General features: G+C 37.1%; 1 protein-coding gene across 2 annotated transcripts in view; it reads right to left on the bottom strand.

Annotated features, from left to right (window-relative positions):
• The window catches only part of LOC107092104 (stAR-related lipid transfer protein 13-like), an 80077-nt gene that overhangs the window by 51231 nt on the left and 7361 nt on the right, over positions 1-21485 (bottom strand). Inside the window, exons 3-5 of one of the 2 annotated variants that reach the window (XM_015386392.1) lie at positions 17833-17976; positions 16529-16675; positions 11660-11693 (exon numbers count right to left, since the gene is read on the bottom strand). In XM_015386392.1, coding sequence (XP_015241878.1) covers positions 11660-11693; positions 16529-16675; positions 17833-17976 — 325 coding nt within the window. The remainder of the gene's footprint in view (positions 1-11659; positions 11694-16528; positions 16676-17832; positions 17977-21485) is intronic. The other variant, XM_015386393.1, reaches the window with a different exon arrangement.

Genomic DNA, 21485 nt, shown 5'->3' with positions numbered 1-21485 from the left:
ATCCATCCATCCATCCATCCATCCATCCATCCATCCACCCTGCCGGGCCAGCCAGCCAGCCAGCAGTCTATTAGCGAAAGGCAGGGTACACCATGGACAGGTCACCAATCCATCACAGGGCACTGAAAAACATCTTGTAACATTTTTGAACCAATAAAAAGTAGAAAAACAAAAACAATCTCCAGGAGAGTGAAATGGTCCAGCTTTTCTGGAGGAACTAAACCCAGGTAAAGTAAAATCACCCAGTTAAATGTGTATTAAACTGCTGTTACCCAGGTTTTTCAAATCCCCAGGTTTTTAAAAGTAAGTGAGTAAACAAGTTTTTCTTTTGGTGGCCATTGGGTTCCTCATTGATTCTCTAATTCCACATTCTAAATGATCATATTTCCTAGTACTTTTCAGCTGTGCATACTTCACTCTCACAATGACCAGAGAAATAACTTCAATCTGAAAAGGTAAAAATTATATGAGTATAAACAAACAGAACTCAGACACTTTTTGTAAACATGCTGCAACTGAATGTTTTTTTTAATGAAAAGAAAAAACAGTACCCTTCACCTAATATCATGTTTCACAACCTTTTGACTCAATCAAACTATTATTTTGACAGTCAATGAGACTTCTGCAGCTCTCAGTCGGTATTTAGGCCCACTCCTCATTAGCAAACTGCTCCAGTTGTCTCAGATTTGAACAGTGCCTTTTATAGAAATAGCTGTTCAATATGTTTTAGGTCGGGGCTTATAGAAAGCCAGATCAAAGTAGTCCAATGTTTTCCTCTTGGCCTTTTTTGGGTGTTTTTAGCTGTATGCTTTGAGTCGTATCCTGTTGCAAGACACATGGCCTTCAACTGAGACCAAGCTTTCTGAAACTAGGCAGCACATTTATCTCCAGAATCCCTTGATAGTCTTGAGAAATTTAATTTTTATTACTTATCATATGATCCGTTTTCTTTGATTTGTCATAAATTGTCCTACTGTGACCACATCCAGGCAGGTTGGCTAGAGTCCTATGGATCTTACATTTCTGTCTTTGTATATTTAACATGCATGTCAGCAACTTTGTTTTTAATCTCCTGAGGCAACTCTTCTTTGCTTCTCCCGGTTCATGTTGAGTGTGGTACACACCATGTAACCAAACGGCACAAGAGCTACCTGCAGCCCTATGTACACTGTAGCCCTTCTGCCTGATTACAAGATTGTAGACACTGTGATGCTAAATAGTGGACACACCTTGCTTAAACATATCCCTTTGGCCTTGGTTTTCAGTCTTTTCTAAGGATATGAATATTTTTGTCTAAGCCTGCTTCATGAGTTTACTTTTATATATATATATATATATATATATATATATATATATATATATATATATATATATAATCTTTTGAAGCATGGCTGAAAACAGATTTTTTTTTTCCTTTATTTTAATTGAATTTCTATTAATTATTACTATTCAAGTTAAATCTGTGACCACAGTGGGTTCTTTTTTTGTCATTAAATGAGGGGTACCAACAATTTTGTCCAAATGTGCATATTCTTAAGTTTTGGTCATGGAAATTAATAATAAGCATGAGCTCCAAGTCCCAATATATTTTTAAAGGAGGTTGTAAAAATAATAAATACCACCTAATTAAGTTGACCAGTTAAGGGTTGTCCAGAGTAAGGGACCCATCTCTTTATTTCCCATCTTGGCTCATTACTTCCTAAATCTTGCTTCTGTACTTCTGTTCATGTGGCAGTTGAGTGCTGGGCTAAGTTCTGAGCATTTGTTTTACTATTTACATACAGTCCCAACTGTTAACTGGACTTCATCCTCACACAGCTGCCCACGACTCCTTCTTCTTGGTTTACTAATTCCAAGCCTAAGGTCCTCTCCAGATTCACACATACACACAACAAAATAACACCGTGACGTTTTTAGAGAAAATGGCCCATAAAGAATTTACAAGCAACTTTGTTTCCAATTGGCAGAGTGCTGTAATTAAGAATCAGAAGTATAAACAAGTTCCATTTTATTGGAAAACATAAATTAGGAGAGTTAAGCAGCACTATGAAGTAACACAATGTGTAGGGGACAGATGATTTATACTTGGCCATAAATCATGGCAAGGGATCATTGAGCAAGATGATCTCATTCATCACACAAGCCTGTAAGGCATTATTAAATGACTACAATTATTAAGATGAAAATTTTAAAAGATTTCAGAACAGGTTACACAGATATTTCTCTAATGTTTTTGCGACCTTGACAAATGACTGTATATACAAAGAGAAGTCCAGAAATACTACCAGGCATCCTTTTCCCCTCTCTTTTTGATTTCTCTGTCAAATCGCCAAGCTGGCGTCTGCACTCAGGAAACCACAAGTCGTTTTCCATCTTTCCATGTGCGGAATTTTTCAAGCCAGCAATAGGCTTCATATTCTGAGCTACATACACAAAAGATAAATTTAGAGTATGATGTCACAGAACTGGCACCTGTTCTTTAGCAGATAAATGGGGAGCAAAATTATTGGCACAGTCCAATAAAAAAATCTATTTCCCCAGCAACATTAAATCAAGGAGTCCCACAATGCCCAGGTTCTGTCTTTCCACTTTGCAGGCATAAAAAGTTGGCTTTTTTATACCGTTGTCAAAACAACTTGGCTATAAGATGCAAAATAAATAAATAAATTCAATATTATTATTATCTTATATTATTATACTTATCATATAAAGTATGGGATAATTTTTTGTCTTTCTTTAACTTTTATTGGTTTTACCTTTTAACAGGGCCTCCTTACCTGTCTAACACATTGTGCCTTATAATGTTAGGGTTATGCAAGCTTATGCAAATTATATTTGCAAACTATAAAGGCTGCAGACCCTCTTCAAAACAATCCCAAAGAGACACATCACAGAGACATCTGATGCCCCCCTTCCCTGTTTGTTATAAATATTATAAATATTATATATATTATAATATATATGAATATTGTATAAACCCCAAAACTCATTATCTTGTTGGTGAGCTCTACCCAGGAAAAGAGGCCACATTGGGGAGAACAGAGATTGCATGGTTAAATATACTGTATCATCCACTGCTGGTTTTAGCTACTTCTAAAACCAGAGTGCACTAAAACATACTGAAACATTCGCTGAGAGTTGCTAGAATAACTTGGAGGTATCTAGACTAAGCATACACCAAGCCTCCTTTCTAGGCTATGCAACACAGAGCCCACCGAGAACACCGACTGAACATAGGGTCCACGTCATCCCCAAAAGAGATCAACAGAGGATGAAAATTCTGGCAAAAGTACGGGGAAAGTATTTCCAGCTGAACAATTTGGCATTTGGATGATTTCTGAAAATGTTGTCTTGTACTCTTATGTAAAGCTACTGTTGTGCTTTGGTTTTAATTTCAACCATTTGTATGCAGTCCTAGAAGCTCAGTTTTCATCTTACTGAATTGATTTTTTTTTTTTTTTTTTTTTGCATGTGTGCTTTGTGTTTTACTTGCTTGTTGAAAAATGCAGAGGAACACCTGTTCTGCAAATTTTTGCCACTCTTCTATAAAGGTCATATTTTTGAAGTTAACAGCTACAGCATTACCTGTCAGGTCAAAAATTTTCACGCTGGACATGTGGATCTCTGCAGCTCTTCCAGCAGTACTGTTGGCTGATTGGCTGCTGACTTTAAATGAACACATATATTTTTGTGGCTGTCCCTTTAGTCTGTCTAGTTTTAATTGACATAATAAACACTTTGATGCAATAGAGGGGGGATAGAGCTGTATAGATCCTAAAACAGAATTAGGTTATAAAGCAACATCCCAAGATTATATATGAAAAAAAAATCTGTTCGGTCCATAATTGATACACCTACTGGGCTGGATAAACAAAGGCAACCTGGCCTTTTTCTTTTGGGTAGTGTCGTACAAAGAATTTCACTGTTAATGGAAAGTTGCAAGGAATCCCAAAATCCATGTGGTTTCAAAACAAACGTGGGGGAGGATGCTCTTGCCTTTTCTCTACATGAACCAAAAAAATAAAATTATTTAATCTACACGTAAAATATAATAAAAATCACTAGGTCTCTATCACACTTAAACATGTAATTCCACAACATGGGGATGCCTCCCGAATGTTTTAGGTATCAGACATACAGTAAGTAACTATGTCAGAGCTAAATGTAAATACAGGACAGTCATGGTGGAAAAGCCCTTCAAAAGAATTAAGCCTGGGGTTTAATGTTAACTTCTTAGCAGGTTAACATTTTAAACATACAACCAACATTATAATAGAATTGTTTGCATACAAAACAATGTGTTTAAATGTTGGAGCTTGGCCTGTTTTTCAGTGTAGTCCTGTTTCTCTGACTGTGACTAACTGGATGTGCTCTCCTTCATCCTCTGACATGGGGGCTGGCTCGGAGTTGGTCTGCCTGGCTGTCTGTTTCCTGGACGGGGCCTTCTGTGGAGCTGGTTGACAGTTAGCTTTCTGCTTTTTTTAATGTCTGGTTCTATCTCCGAACCCCAGTCGGCCTCGCTAGATCACACTGTTTTCTTTGCCTCGCCAAAGCTGCTCCTCACCGGCGGAGGTGCTGGTAACCCGCGGAACGCATGTGGTTTGCACGCAACTATTTTACCAGTTCAAGGATAAAATCTCTGCAAGTGACAGTGACGTTCAAACAGCTCCTGAACAAAATCAAAGCTGCTATGTCCAGGTGATCATAAAATACAGCCACAAGCCACCTTCATGTTGGAGCTTTTACAGAATATTTTCTAATCATCTGATCCAACGCATCCATGCCAACCTGTGTGTAATTATAGTAGATCACGGGCTCTGGTTTGGCTTTTGGGCTGCTGAGTGTACTGGCTAAGTCGGGGCAGTGCTACCCAAACCTTGAACAAAAGGTTCACTATTGCCTGATGGGTCACTGATATGCCTGCGTTTTGATGGAGATGGGCGTACATCCTCGGACTCGCTATCAAAGCTGTCAGAATCCCTACCCAGTCCTCCTCATCTCTCTGCCCGAATCGCTATAGTCAATGTTTTGAAGCATTTCTAAAGCCTGTTTCACAGTTAGATTTCTTCTGAAAGCAATTTTTCCGTCTTGGCCAAAAAGTTCCAGGTAGGTATGTTAGTTGCTAGGCAATGGCACCAAATGTCAATCAACCACGGGAAGAATTTACAATGCAATTAATAGAGCTGTCAAAATGACGGCTGTGGGAGATCGGGGTAAACTTAACCATATTTATTTTTAATGTTTTTATTTTATTCAAAAAAATATGTGAAAAGGAAGGGAGGAAATATAGAAACAGACAGAAAAAGTCAGTTAACATGAACAACATATGGTAAATGTAAATAAAGTTATTTTCCTTTAAAATATCAGAACCAAAATTATGGCCTTGGTAGTTCTAGTGTTAAAAGAGAGTTTTTCTTTCCACTGTCGCTACATGCATGTTTGGCATGAGGGACTGCTGTTGAGTCAGATAGTCGATGCAATCATCTGGTTTTCCTTAGATACAGTAGAAAACATTTAACCAATCTGACTATATGATCTGGTTGAATTGCCTCTATAAAGTGCACTGAAATGGCATGTCTTGTGAATTACTGTAGCACCATATACATAAACTGACTTGAATTGCATTAAATATTCAAATGTTCTTAATCTAACTGAGTATATTTATATAGACTTAAGAACTGAGGCCCACTAAAGCTTCTTTCAATCTGAAATTAGTGGGTTAACCCGGTTTTTCAAGACTGGCTAACAATCTGCATTTGGCTCCCTTCCCATTGGCAAAAAAAGCTGGGTTCGACCCCTCACTTGGAAGCTGCGTGGCGTCTGTCACCATGCTGCAGCATATCTGGTAACACCATCATGCTGGGTTAGCGTTGTTGATGTCACCAGTGCGACAGAAATCAGGCAAGTAAACAATGGAGAGCAACATGTAAGGAAGCCAAGGCATAGTGAATATATTGGATTGTTTTGCTCTTTTATCTGTCTGAATCTCTCTCACCAGTCCTCTCCTATGTTTATCGAAAGTAAACAGAGTTGTTTCGGCTTGTTAGTTCAGATGTGACTGACATGGTGTGTTGACGTCCATACATTGCGTTCACTGGTGTCACGTAAATTAGTGGGACCACCTGGGTCTGGTGTTCCCACAGCATGCCGATCAGAGCCGAGGCGATTTTAACACTCCTCGCTTGCCAAGTCATTTGACCTGGGTAGAAACGGATCAATGAGCCGTTCCCATCACCACTAAAAAACGATTGTTTCCGGGTTTAAAAGGGCTTTCGGTGAGTAGGAAAGGGGTATAAGATATTTCATCCAAATCAATTGGTTTAAGCCATTATTCAAAGAAAATTGGGCAAAAATATATAATGTGCAAAGCTACTGGAGATATATATACGAAAAGATAAGCATTTATAACTCAAGAGCAGTGGTTTGATAAAGCACTCACTGGGAATTCTAAAAAAACATTGTTTCCTTTTTCCTTTAGGCACTTTTTTGTGTTGTTCTATGTCATCAAGCCCTGTTTGTGAATAAATGTGGAAAGGCATTATGGACAAGCTTCTTTTGGATAGCAGTGTACGTTTGTGCATTTACTATTGGAATGTGCTTTTCTTTTTTTATTCCAAATGAAGCAGCAGAGTTTAGAATCTCACTGAAATCTACAGCTGATCTCAATATTAAATCTCTTCTACTGTTTACTTTTTGATTAAGTTTCTGATGTCAGAATGTCATCCATTATCAGCGTACTGCCATGGAGCAGTGGAGATGTATTTATTAAAATCTGTAACGGGTCTCTAGAGAGCCAGAGACTGAAAGAGATTGCAGCTGTGGGAGGTCACTGTGGGCCTCCACCATCATTGACCCTTCGTAAGACTGAAACCCTGAACTTTAAGGACAGCTGAGAAGCCAGCAGGAGACAAAATGCAGATAAGTCAACACAGCTAAGACACAGACATTATGTAATACACACTAGTGCTGGACCAGAGATTTATAGTGTACACAAAGGTCACAGCATAGCATTCAGTCCACAGGGAGAGCAGTTCTTATATAGGAAAATATCAAACTGTAGAACTTACAAAATGCATTGGTTAACGGTTTAGTTGTAAGTCCGCTTAGGTTATCTAAATAACAGGAACTGTTTGTTTCTTTTTTTTTTTTTTATCAAGCGAGAGGAACAACCAATATTTAGTCAAAATGTAACAAAAAATATCTGTTAAAGGCCCTTTTAACTGAAGATGAAAAGTTTAGTCTGACCATGCATCAACAATCCAGCCTCCAACATCATTATGATGAGCAAATGGTCCAAATTATAAGGTATATCTTGCTTTAAGATAATGCAAACTAGAGAAAACAAGACGTAGCCAGCACACCCCAATACACTTTTTATCTCTTATCCAATTTTATCAAGAAAGAGAAAAGTATTTACAGAGGCATCTTAGATTCATTGTTTTCAACTGCTGACTTTCTCTTCAGCCAAAAAGGCTTCATTGATAAGAGAGCCCTGAAATTTTATTTTATAAAAGCACAGAGGCTATGCTTGGTAATCAACCACTAGCTGACATTTCGCACTTACTTTTAAAGGTTAAAAGATAAAATCTACACACAAACTGTTGAAACATCCTCTTTCCATGTTTTTACAGCTTTCATGAGCCATTCACACTAATGTAGGAGGAAGGCAGGGCTTTGTAATTCTTTCCTCACTGACAGAAGTCTCTGAGGGATTCACAGAGTATCCTCTTTGTTTTACTTTCAATCAGCAGCAAGAGATTTCCACATTGAAAGTAAATTAGCATATTTATTCAGAGTGAAGATCTGTGTAAATGCATGGAGCCTGGTTAAAAACCTCAGAGGCCAAGAGGGAAGCCTCAACCTGACAGTTCTGGGCCACAGAGTGCTGGTTAAGCTGCATGTGTGATATTTCCCTGCGGACTTGCTATGGGATGATGATGCTTATCATAACAAAACGCATGAGCATGTATTTATGCAAATTTAAATTCATTCTGTTCTGCACAGCTGCTGCTTTTTGGACCCTGTCACCTCCATTTTGTTATATCAGTGTTGATGTGATACACACTTTTAAAATACACAATATTATCTATGAACAAATTACTGTGAAATCTCAAGTCCTTCACATTTAAGTTAACTCATAAATTGATTCTGTGTTCTTAATCTGTGCCATATCTCTGCAAGAAAGATCTTCACTATAGCATTAGGATTCCTCGGGAGCTTCATTAATTTTAAGATTAATGTCTGTCAGGACAGCCGGTTTTCAAGGGTGAACATAATTGCCTCCTATCACCAGAGGAAGCCATTAATTTCTACACTGAAATTAAGGTGGCTGCATGGAATATATTTCCTCAGATGAATTTCACAGTGTGAGAGTAGATCAGATACTTTTGGTTCGTCATGTGTTTAAAAGTTAAAGATGCTCAGATAATCTTGTCAGAAACTAGTTGCTTTAAAATATAAATCTTTTAGGCTGAAACTGGACTTTTTTCTCTATAGTGTGCACAATATATTCTCTCAGGATAAGTGTAGTTTTTCACCTTGTTCTTTTTTATTTTAGAAAAAAAGAAACATGATAATTTTGGGAGGTTTTGGCTCAACTGGCTTTTATTTTATTCTAATAAAAAAACTTAATACATTACATAAAAAGCATTTATTCATTTATTTTATTTACTTTATATTCTTTTAATGAGACCAAGTTGCCTATAGCGTTCTAATGTATTCCTCTCCCTTGAGAGTTTATACAGTTTTCCATATTACAACCAAAATGACTCATTTAGTTTTTGACGATTTCATGTGACGGGCCAACAGAAATACCTACATCATTTAGCATAATTCATTATTTAATTTTCGTAAATACACATTAGAAAACTCTGGGGTACATTTTTCACCTTTAATTGCGCAAAAGCATAAAAGTTGCTAGACTTTGGGGGTACAGAAACATTGCATCTACACAGAAACATTGCATCTATACAGAGAGTAAATGTTAGTGCCCGACGGAGTAAGTTTAGAAACGGGAAATAAAGGATAAGCCTTAAAACAGCTTGGTTACATACACATTCAAGGATAAACCAATTAGGTAGCCTTAAAATCCAATTGGTTTTAATGAATTATATTTAGGGTTATCAAATAAAAAAAAAGCTGATAAAAAAACATGCTATTGAACTGTTTGTTTTTTGTTTCCAAGCCTTTTGCTGCGTTGTATTGGTCTCTAAGATAAGATTCCAATTCGATGCATTGAAGTTCATAGTTTTAATTTGTCAAAATTACTTTTTCAAATAACTGTATTGTCATTTTAAAGTGACTGCAAATAAGTTAAAAGATTCTTTTAAATAGCAATACAAAAAATGCTAGCTGCTAAAACTGCATATTTTGGAAACCCAAACAGCACTGGTTCTCCTGCAGCTGCTTTGCTGGTTTGGAATTCAGCTTAAGGAATGTGTTTTTCTCCCTCATGGACAATATCAATTTAACGAGATGGACAGTATTATATAGTGAATAGTAAGAACCATCTGTCTGTCCCGTATTCATGTCTTAAAAGAGGTTTCCACAGCTCAGCTGTTAAATCTAGCCAGAAAATATTACACCTATTATGTCTGACTGGATGCCAGCTTTGTCCTTTTTACGATATCATCCCTCCACATCATTCAATCATCAGTTTGAGCTTAAACCACATATAGAATCTTTTGACTTTCAACGTAAATGAAGCTGACACTGTGATTTGTTTTAAAATAATTAGAAACTAAGCAAAACAGTATTCAAAGTACAGATGTGTTGATAAACCTCTCAGAACCCTCACTCTTTTCCCAAAGAATATCATTTTAGCTGTAAGTCTGGCATATTGTAGACTTTATAAGTCAGAGGCAGACTTGGCATATTTGATAAGTGCTTCAAAAAAATCTGTATGGAAATATTCATGACTAAGTCTGTTTGTTTGACAGAATATTTCACAACTGAGGTCATGTGAGAACCCAACCTGAGTCTAAAATTGCATCCAGCCAAATCCCACAGCTGCTCCCCAAGGGCCACATCACAGGGGGCCAAATATTTCCCCTTAGCAAAACAGAAACAAAGATCTGGCACAGTGCCTAATTTTAACTGCATCCCTCTGAGCGAGGACCATATGAAAAGCCTTTAAAATAAAAGAATGTGCATTTGGGCATTCCACTGGCTAGGAGGGAGAGGGCTGACACCTGTGACCATCAGTTATATTAAGATTGTCAAGAGTCTGAGCAATGCCAGCAGGCGGGGAAGGACATATGATGGGATCCGCTTGCAGGGAAGGTTTTATAATAAGCCCAACATCAACATTTAGTTATAAACCACTTACAGACAATATTGTTAAATTAAAGAATAACAGACAGGTAATGGCGAAAGCTGTGGTTAAGCTTAAATAAAGTTTGGTTATAAAGCAACATCTGAAATGTTGACATCTCACGGAGCTAGTTTTCTTTAATTTAACATTTAATTTCTCTTTGGGATCAGTGAAGTATTTTTTCTAATTCAATTAAAATGAAATCAACCCATGCCCAGTTTTTTTTTTTTTTTAAGTTCAAAAAGTATGACACAGCTGCAAAGTTAAAAAGAGACAGATGAATGTTATATCTAAACTGATTGGCCCGGCTACTGTTGAAGAAAGTCATAAGAAATTCTATGGAAAGGTGGTTATAATTTTGGAGAAAGAGCAAACATGCAGAAAATAAATATTTTTTGGTGAGAATAGATCACTACACATCAATCTGAACATGCCATACACTGTGGCATGCTGTGTGGATGTTTTTTTTCAGCAGGGAGATGAAAACTGGCGGTAATTATAAGGCAACCCTTACAGAAAACGTGATATAGACACTACACAGCTAAAGATTTACCTTATAGGAAAGGCAATGTTTATAGACATTACTGTCATAGCTACAATGAATGTTAAAATTAAATGTTTAGATAAAAGCATATTTATTTTTGAATGATCCAGTTTAGAGGCTAAATATAAATTATTCAGGACATTGGTGTAAAAATAAACCTTAAGTTGAGCGGGTTTTTTGTTTTTTTTGTACTAGTTTCAGTATTTATTTTTTCATTCAATAGCACACGTTTCACTTCAAAATCATGTGCCAATTCATCTTGGTTGAGTATGTTACATGAAAGTAAGTACATGCACATTTATAGGTGTGACGTATGAAAGGGTGATAAATGCACACAGACACTTCTGCAAGAAACTTTAAATACTACTGATTAGCAGTTGTTCACAAGGATTTGGTTAAAAATCTCATTGGCAAAAATTTGATCGATGATTCAGTCCCAGTGAACAGTGATGAAAAACAACACACTGAAATCAACAAAATATGCAAATACTGGTGTACGGTAGCTAAAAAAAACAACAACAACCTTCTATTTAAAAAGAATTCCTTTCTTATAATGATGTAGCCCAAAATAATTTTCTCAACCAGTCATTCACAGTCACTAGCTTCTATCCCAGCATAAACAGGGAGCAGAGCAATTACCCTGAACAAACAGCCCATCCAGCTTGGGACAGATGTGGAAAATATTAACGTATTAAGACTTTCAGATTGACTCCTAAGCATAGTGCAATGGCATCATTAACAACTTAGCAGCTGCATGACATCATAAAGCCTTAGGGAAAGGAAAAAAAAAAAACATGACTTACCTGCACCTGTTGGATTGGTCAATTTGTTAAACATCTGCAAAGCAGAAACAAGAAAAATATCAATATCTGAAGAGCTGAAATGTGCCTTCATTTTTCAACACTACTGATATGTTGTGATGACAAAATCAATACAAATTTTCCATAAAAGCAGTGGTGGCAATATTTAACAGCTCAGCTGGTGTCACACCGGGATGACGTCTCTAGAATTAAATCTAAGTTTGTGTTAAAATCATTGCCCTCTAAAAGGAGCTGGTACATTTCTTGTATCCTCATACTTCTTTTTGCTTTTATGACAGATGTTAAAACCACATATTGTTTCAAAGTAACACAGTTTGATTAGAAAAGAGATTACATCATTATTCTTTAGTGGCAATGTTTCCAAACTATATAACAAACTGATTGTCCTTCAGTGATTCAGTCATTGTGCGGGCCAAGGTATTCACTTTAGGGTTACACAAGAGAATATGTTGGTTCCCTTACCATAACAGTAGCCTTTTCCTTGTTGGCAGAGGCTAATGCTTTATATATATATAGAAAAAAATAGCAATTTCATTTATGGAAAAAAGATCCTTGTATTCTAGCAATGATTTAGAAGGACAAAAATGGATTGAAAAATGTACAATTTTGACCATATAGTTGTTGTTTAAGAATCAATACTTTGGGGGTATCTTTTTGCCCTGTTTTAACCCTTTAACCTCTTTGTGCTCACTGAACATTAACTGCTGTGTTTAATTAGATTGTTGTAACTCACAGCCATAAGAGAGACAGGGACATGAAAATGAATATCAAACCTGGCTGCAGTGTTGTTTTTGACAGCCATCTTAGGTTTTGTCTAAGTCTTCAGGACGAAAACTATTATTAGTGTTAGTCGCATGTTAGTCATTACAATATGTAATAGCTTTAGTCGGTTTTAGTCGGCTAAAACTTAAAAATGTTTTAGTCTAGTTTTAGTCCGTTTTATGCTGCAAAAAACTAACCTTTACAACAGGTGTTCTGTTCCCCTGTATGGGGCTGAAGGTTGTGATTATAGCGGGTAGGAATCATCGCAACCTCCACCCCATACAGGGGAACAGAACATCGCGCCTGTTAAGCCAGGCCAACAATTCCCCCTAATGACCCCCCTTTCAGAGACATAGACAGGTAGCAGGAAGTGCAGGCTAACCAAGGACCCAAACAGCTGTCCATTCCTAAGGGGGGGGACCCGTTTACCCATGTTCAATATGCATGTTTTCTAAGCCAGAACAAAGCTTTGTTTTTGGTCCACTCTAAAAAGCCTCAAACTCAACGCTGTTTCTGGAATTTTGAATTGAAAAAGCTTCCTGGATTGAAAGTGAAACATCTTCAACCTTGGAAACAAAGTCCAGTGGATTGAAGAGGGTGGGTCTTTTAAAAAATTTGAGAAAATTCTCAACAATACCTTTAACGTTTTAGTACTTTTAGCATCTAATCTCTACAGCTAACACCTCTTGGGGTTTTTGGGGGGGGTTTTGTGCGTAAAAAAAAAAAAAAAATCCCGGGTGCAAGAGGGCCTGGACTTTGTTTTGCCTTTCTTAAGCGAATACATTCCCAGCAGGGGTGTGATTCGGCAAAGTCATGAGATGGTTGGCACCCATGCAGGGGGAGTTGCAGCAAAGGCATCTTTCTATTGGTTTGGAGGAAAACTAATATTTAAAAACAAATACGTAGTACTGTCAAAGGCAATATTTCATGAGATATATGCCAATAGTTCACTTGAAAAAGCATAATATAGATCTTTAAAGGCTTTCTATTAACATGCTTTTACAGCCCTCTCTCAGTCCCAGATAAAAAAAAAAAAAACACTGAAAACTACAACTCAAAAAACAGATGTGTCCCTCTTTTAGAAGGTACGTGAATTTGGCATGGCCCCTTTTTTTGTTTCTTTCTTTACAGAAAGCATTTCATCTTAGCATATCTCAAGATCTGACCTACACTGAACATGTGTCGTACTATTTAAGGCCAGCTGTATTTAGAAGGAAGACACATGTCAAAGGCTACAGGTCAGAAAAGTTACATCCTCCACTTACGAGATGAGGACCTTTTTAGGGGCTTTCGTTCAACAAAAGAAATTTCTTGCTCTCTGCATCAGCAAGGATGTTTATATGGTGTGGCAGGTCATTGCAGATAAATACTGTAGTTCTCACACAGTGACTAACCAAAGAGGCGGCTACAGGACCGGTCAGCAAAGCTGAAAGACATGGCAGTTCCTGTCAAAAGCAATTTAATGTAAGAATAGCGTGTATAATTTTCCAAGTGCTTCACAACAGTATGAAACTGTACTCTTTATTTGCCAATATCTTAAAATCTTTTAAAAATGCACTTACGTTTGAAGTAGTTTATATAATCTAGAAATCTTCTAGACTAATAAAAAGCACAATATTATCAATTAAGATCTGATTTAATATTCCTGAATGTGTCTCTTTGCCCAGTGTTTAAAAATACAACTTTCAGGATGTTTCCTGCTATTTAAAGGTCATAATGTATTCTCTCTGTATGTCCTAGTTTAAGCAGTAAACAAGACTTAGTATGTATTGCATCTTCCCTCAGCAAGGCCCAATCTTTATCATCACAAAAACATTCGACATGTTAGGAAGCTGTCCTACGGGCAGAATATGAGATGAATTTCAGATTTCAAACTTCAGAAAACTTTATGTTCCAAAACATGTTTTTAACATTTTTTAGGTCATTTCTCCAGGTTTGAGCACATCCTTTCTTCTTGGAATTTAAGACTGTGATAAGATTAAAAGATCAAATTATCACAAACTGCTTTCAGATGTTCTATAGGCTATACAGGTAAGTAATTAGGCAATCACATTTTGATTCCTGGAGGTTTTTTTCCTTCAACAATTCGATGGTTAAACAAACATATATCAGTTTCATTGCTACAAAAAAAACTATCACCACCACTGAAAATGATTGCACCTTGTAAGTAAGGCTAGCCTGCAGAGGAAACATTGATATCTGCAACATCTATGAAGATTCTCAGCCGTTCCAAGACCAAGTTGTAACTGGTGCTGTTTTGTGTGGGGGTTCTAGGTTCCAAGTGTGGGGGTCGGTTCCAAGAAGAGAAAAGTGAAATATTGTTGGAGAATCAAGTTTTACTGCATTTGAACTTGTTGTTGAGGCCTAACATGGAAAAAAATTGGTTTAAAGCATTCTCACATGCTAGTTCTTTACCATTCTAATATTTTATAGCCAGATGGGAAGAAAAAAGTACTTTGATTCTCTATTTGGTTTATTTAGACTAATTTTGGTTTTGTCACATATGACCTTCTTTATTTATTTTTATAATTTTTTTTTTTTTTGGTTGATTTCAGGGTTTTTAAGCATGTGCACTTTAGTACTGCAGTAAATGTCCGCAAATCTAAACAGCACTCCAGCAAGGAAGGTATTGCTGGGGATGGGGGGTCTTTTCAGGGGTCATAATCTTCACAAACAGCCCATTATTGTTGATACGGATATAAAACAGCATGAAGGTTGAGAAAGTTCTTTTTTGTAAAAATAAGAGGTAAGCAAACAAAAAAGTTCATAACCCATAAACATAAACATGCTAATTGTGCATAGTATTGCTCCTGTTTTGAATTTCCATGTACTTATATTATGACATAGTTTTTACTTAGTGCCTGTTTTATTGTGAAAAATATCTTTCCTCAATATATGTATTCAATATAGTCTCCTGTTTTGTAATGTTGTGTTTAACTGTAGTATAGTGTTTAGTAGCTGTGATCATTCTTGTGACTGGTTGTGCTCTTTACCTCTAAACGTTTGTGCCTTTGTTTCACTGGATCACCCTGTATCTATTCAGCATTTGCACTCCTACTGTAGTTCTCACAGCTGCATTGCATTAGTTAATCATTCATCTGGTTCCTATTTTGAAATCACCTAACTTTACTTCTGATGTCATTTCAGTCCTTTTTCAGATCCTACTGTCAAACTCTGTCAAGTTCTTTTTGACTTTTTTCCCCTAGAGCTTTACCCAGGATTCCTTGCATTATATTAAGTATGTCACACAGCCATTCGATTCGGGAGCATTGCACCAGGGATGCATCTAAATGGTGCAGGAGACCAGTCTTCCAGGATTGGAATTTGAGACTCGTAGGATTTTATAACAATAATATATGCCATTTACACATAAACAATGCAAGTGATATTCAAATGTGCAGCAATCACGAAATAATATTTAGACATTTATTGTCCCACAATGGCGAAATTCACTCTCTGCATTTTGACCCATCCCCTGGGGGAGCAGTGGGCTGCCATTGTGTGGCACTTGTGAAACAAACAGGGGTTAAGCGAATGCTCAGGAACCCAGAGTGGAGAATGTGGGGATCGAACCGGGTATTTGGAACCTTCTTAGGCTAACCCTCCCCCATTCATAATCTCATGCTATGTAATGCAGAGAGTCTGTCAGCTCTAATGAGGAGTTACTCACCTCGGTATGATTTATGCTTGAACTCGCTCACATTTGGATTAATTTAACAAATCATTATCTGTCCACTTGGGGCCATAGCATAAAAACACATACTGAGCTACACATAGAAGAACACTAGATGTTACACAATTTTAATCCTGATATAGATATATACTATTTAAAACACGATGTTCAATGGGTCGTGGAGAATACAGTTTATTGATTAGGCTATTTGCCCCTCTTTTCAAATTTGTTTTACACAAGGATTTTCAGCAAAACATAATAGGCAAAGCTCAAAAAGCCGTTGGGTCTTAAACAGGCAGTGGCAGCAAGGCATGAATACCAATAACCTACCGGTACATCAATTGAAAAGCTTGATAAATTACTTGTTTACTGTATTTCGAATTTTAAAGATTTATAGCATTTTAAGATAAACTTACTGTTTTCTTATTTCTTGCTCTTGTTCCTTTTGAGGAGCTGCTAGAAGCAGATGATCTGTCTTGGATCCAACATTCCCTTCTGTCTGTTCTGTGAAGATCTGTGTCATTCTGGGTTTGGTTTGTTGAGGACTTTGAAGCAGCACCACACTGCAACAACATCACAACAACAATCAAGACGGGCTCCGTCTTTGTGTGGACGAACCGATGAGGACAAGATGAACTCAACAGCAGCCCAGGGAAAAGAAAACAACAGGCTGAGGTCAGTGGTTAGGGAAGTGAAGACTCCACATTCAGTTCAGCTTGGCAGAGCAGCACAAAGAAGGCTGTATGTGTAGATCTTCCTTTGAGAGAACAGAGATTATGACCTTGTCAAATATCCCAGTAAAGATGTCCTATCTTGGCCACTTGCCTGCCATTAGTTGAAGCAGGTCATAGTGAATGCCTGGAATGGTTATGCAGATGCCTAGGAGGCATGCAAGCCTTTCTCAACCATTCCTAATCGACCAAATCATACAAACTCCTTTCAAACACAACAGCTCCTCTGTGCAGTACACATGAGGAGCTCAGAAGGCCACTTTTGTTCCTGCACGCTATGTCTGGAGAGATCTTTCATAGAACATGGCACCATGAGAATAGGCCTTTTTTGGGAATACAGTTGCATTGCCTCTGTTGTATAAGTGAAAGTACAATAAAAAATCTGTTCTTTCTGTATTCGTCCAGCTTTAGAGTTGATTATTAAACATCTTGCTGATCGATGGTCTACAACCTAAAACACACTGAGAGAGTCAGATATTGGTAGCTGGACAAAATGTTATTTTGTCCCAGAATGTACCCCCGTGCTGCAGAAGTCATACAGCCCACAAGAGAGAACATCTACTGGGATTATAAGTTATTGCTATTTAATTTTAGAGATCTTATTAGACTCAATAACATGTGGAAAACTTGTAAAAAAAATTCAGATGGACAAGAAATTCCAAATACCAGCTGCTTGCAGTTCTAGATAATCCGCCTGGATTTTCTCTCTGAAGAGCAAACTAAATTGATTTAAGAAAGTTTAAAAGCCGTGACCAAGTATGCAGCAAGAGTTTCTCAGCAATGTGTACAGCATCAACCGTGACAGTCTGCACTCCGGAAAACTTTGAAGGTGATGCCCCAATGCTTATTTAGCCCTTGGAGATCTGACCATTTATTATAATAGGGGCCTTTATTCACGGTTAATGAGTGTATGATATTATCAATGGGCCATGTATTTTTTAAAACATAAGGCAAACTACTTTGCACAACAGTATATATGTAATGTTCACCTGTACCTTGCGGGAAATGCAAGGTGTGTCAGAGGGTGATGAACCTGCACTCAGAGCTTCCTCTATGTCCTGATTAAGCTGGTCCAGTTTCCTCATGAGTTGGCTCATTGACTCAGACCATGGTGATGTGACCTGCGGAGACTCCTGTGGGTAATCACAGAAGATCAGATAAGAGAGGTCATGCAAACATAGCAAGAGTTCAATTTACAGTAACAACTAATTCTTTTGGGAAAAGGACAGTTTTCTAGTGTTTGTGTAGTATTTTTACTGGTTGCCTGAAATTGACTGCAAATAATTTAATTCAGTATTCATCAATAACTGCATACAGTTTTTACACAGTGTTTCTATTTTCAACAAGAGTTTGAAGGCAGTAGGGAATCATTTTCCTTTTGGTTTTAAAGAAGAATTTGAAAACATGTGCATCCATCCTTTGCTGCATTAAAAAGCATCTATCTATCTATCTATCTATCTATCTATCTATCTATCTATCTATCTATCTATCTATCTATCTATCTATCTATCTATCTATCTATCTATAAGGTTTTAAAGATAATATTGAGTAAAAGTAGTTTAGTTTTATTTATTTTTACTCCAACCACTGTAGTTTTTTACACCACTGTAGGTGTAAAAAAATAGCTTAACTACAACAAGAGGTTAACTACAGCAAGTACTTAACTACAGGAATCTGGGATTTTTATGGTTTCATGTCAGACATATATATTAAGGTAAACTTTAATCTGCATTGTTACATTTTAACGTCAGATTCTTAATATCCTAATTCAGGCTTTAGTATGTTTAGTGTTGCTGGGGGGGGCTTTGACTGTATGCACAACTCAGCATGTACAACAATGAATATTGATCTTTTGAACATGTTGTGAAACAGTGTAGCAGCAAAAAGCTAAAAAATATTATAATTAAAATATTATAAAAAAAAATGAATCCACATCACATTTAGCTTTACAATGACATAACAAACCTCAACTAATAACGGAAACAACTTCAATGCAGTCTATCTAAACTGTCAATATTTTTCTGTTTTGGCCATAGAAATGTGCATTGACCCATGCAGCAAGCACAAATTTATTACAAAAAGATGTATCATCAGATGTGATGATTCAGAAGGATAAACAGCTGCAGACAGTCATGCATGTCCATAAATAGCTGCATAAAGGTGCTGTGTAATTGTGGAACCATGGCAGCCTTGGCCCTGTTGGAGGACTTCTCCAAAGGAGGAATTAGTGGGGAGAGTCTTCAGAGATCTCAATGACTTGCTGGCACAGGAAGATGCCTACATTTTTAGTGGGTTAAGATTGAGCAGAAAGGAAGAACTAAGCTTTACTTGTGCCGGTTCAACGGCACAACTTAGTTATTTGCAACTGCAGTGTTTTGGGGAACAGATTGATAGGTCTAGTATTTAACATTTCATTCTAGAGCAGTCTCATGCAAGCCATGTGATGCAGCCTCTTCCTATTGCTCAGATATATGTTATATTGCAGCTGTTATATGTTATATTATCAAGCTGTTGCTTATCTGCAATCATGTAAATCAGGTCTGCTGAAGAAGGGAAATACTTTATACAAGCAGGACACTTGGCACACCCCGGGTCTTCTGAATGCTTGGATTTAATTGAACTTTATTGATCTCCCAGTGGAGAAGTGAACTCTCTGCAATTAACGCATCCCCTTTCGGGAGCTGTGGGCTGCCACTACAAGCGCCCGGGGAGCAATCAGGGGTTAAGGGTCTTGCTCAGAGACCCAGAGGGGCAGTCTGTGGGAGTGTGTTTCAAACTCACAACCTCAGGATTCCAAGACCTATGCCCTAACCATTAGGACAAAAGCTCCCCACTAATTCTGGGAGTCCTGAGCTTTGAGTGCTGCTATATGTTATTGTGTTGGACATGAGCTTTTTTTTCTTCAAAGTTTGTGGTAAGTGTATTTTGAGCCAGTGTAAAAGAACTCTGCCTATGCATACACATTAAGAACATTACATTTTAGTTATCTTTTTATTTTAATTAAATTCAAACTCAAAAATGTTTTAGAATCATTAGACACATCGTGATATATAGGAAGACTTTATTTCTGCTCACTTTTGGGATGGGGCTTACAGCTGACATGGAGGCAAACAGACTGTGTTTCCCTACTGAGGTGGCATTTAATATAGAGGTTGCTGATTAAGGGACACATGGGTCACTTGATTTTCATGTCTTAGATGTCTCTGCTCCAGTAAATCTTCTTCTTCTCCTCGTCTTTTTTTTTTTTTTTTGCAATAATGCTGTTTTTCTTAAGTATCGAATAAATACTCTATTCGTCATTTCAAGTTCAATATTTATCTGTTCACTTTTTGATGTATTACTTTAAATTTCTGCTTTATTCTTTTTGTCTTCTCATCCTATATTTTTCATACTGAATTACAATATTATCTATGGTTTCCAAATATATTTCACAATCCCATCTGTCAGTGAGATATTTGTCAAAGATGTGTAAAGTTTAATTTAACATGTATGCAATAGTTTTATGTCTTTGATATATAAAATGCATTAGATATCAGCCTTTGTTGTGTCACTCTGGAGCCACTGCTAATCTGAATTTACTTCTTAAAGAACATATTTGATTTCAGATTTACTAAAAGCAATTTCCATAAGGCTATCTGGATTAAAAAACATTTTGGGTAGAGGATCTTAACCTTTATTTCCTTCAATCTCATTATAAGCAGGATCCAACATGAACTTAACCAATAATGAGACTGTGAAAGTCTAAATACAATTTCATACATTTGGTAGACTACATCTATATGGGTTTTGGATGGGTAGCCCACAATCAAGATCAAGAATGAAGGCAAGCCTAAACAGGTAAGAACTCTTCCTGTTTTGTTTTGTTCAACCTGCTGTAACACCATCAGATTTTCAACCATATCAATTGTAAAGAAAACAAATAGTCAGATATGTTTAGTTCAGAATTAAAATAAGCAAATCCAGTTTTACTTCTGTTTCAATGTACGACAATAATCCAATTTATAGTGGTTTCTTTAAACACCCAAATTCCTCATAAATATCTAAACCAAGAATGTTAGGAAACAACCAATAAGGTGTCACTGCATTAACGCAGCTGAAGGAAATGACTTATTTGTTTTCTTAGCAACCTTTAAGAGCTACAAAGGGTTATTAATCATCTATTTTTGGTCCTCAGGGTCTCCTACATGAGTTTTTCCTACATGAGTGACGAGTTTGTATGACGTCATCCGCGCGCCGGACTGGAATTGTGACAGGCAGCCTGGGCCACAGGTGGTTACGCTCTACACCTTCTATACATTCGGCTAGCTAATCTGAATTGTTCTATTCCATTTTGAGAGTGAGATCATCTGTGGTAGTAGCACTAGACATCTTCCAGGCATGTGAGTAAAACTAGCAGCTGTTCAGCGGACAGGATGAATAAATGGTAGCCGGCACGTGCGGATGACGTCATACACACTCCGCTTTGTTTTCAAAAAATATAAATATAAAAAATATAAACGCGGATGTCTGGGGGACAGTGATTCGCCTACGTGTTATGAATGCTGGGGTACCATAAAGAATAAATTATGAACAGTTTAGTTTGTGCCTTCAACTCTTTGCCCATCGGAAGACGTTACTTGGATTACAAAACCGAATATCTTCG

The sequence above is a fragment of the Cyprinodon variegatus genome, unplaced genomic scaffold (genome assembly GCF_000732505.1).
Source record: "Cyprinodon variegatus isolate N-32 unplaced genomic scaffold, C_variegatus-1.0 Scaffold367, whole genome shotgun sequence".
NCBI lineage: Eukaryota > Metazoa > Chordata > Actinopteri > Cyprinodontiformes > Cyprinodontidae > Cyprinodon > Cyprinodon variegatus.
This window is presented reverse-complemented; position numbering and strand designations above follow the sequence as displayed.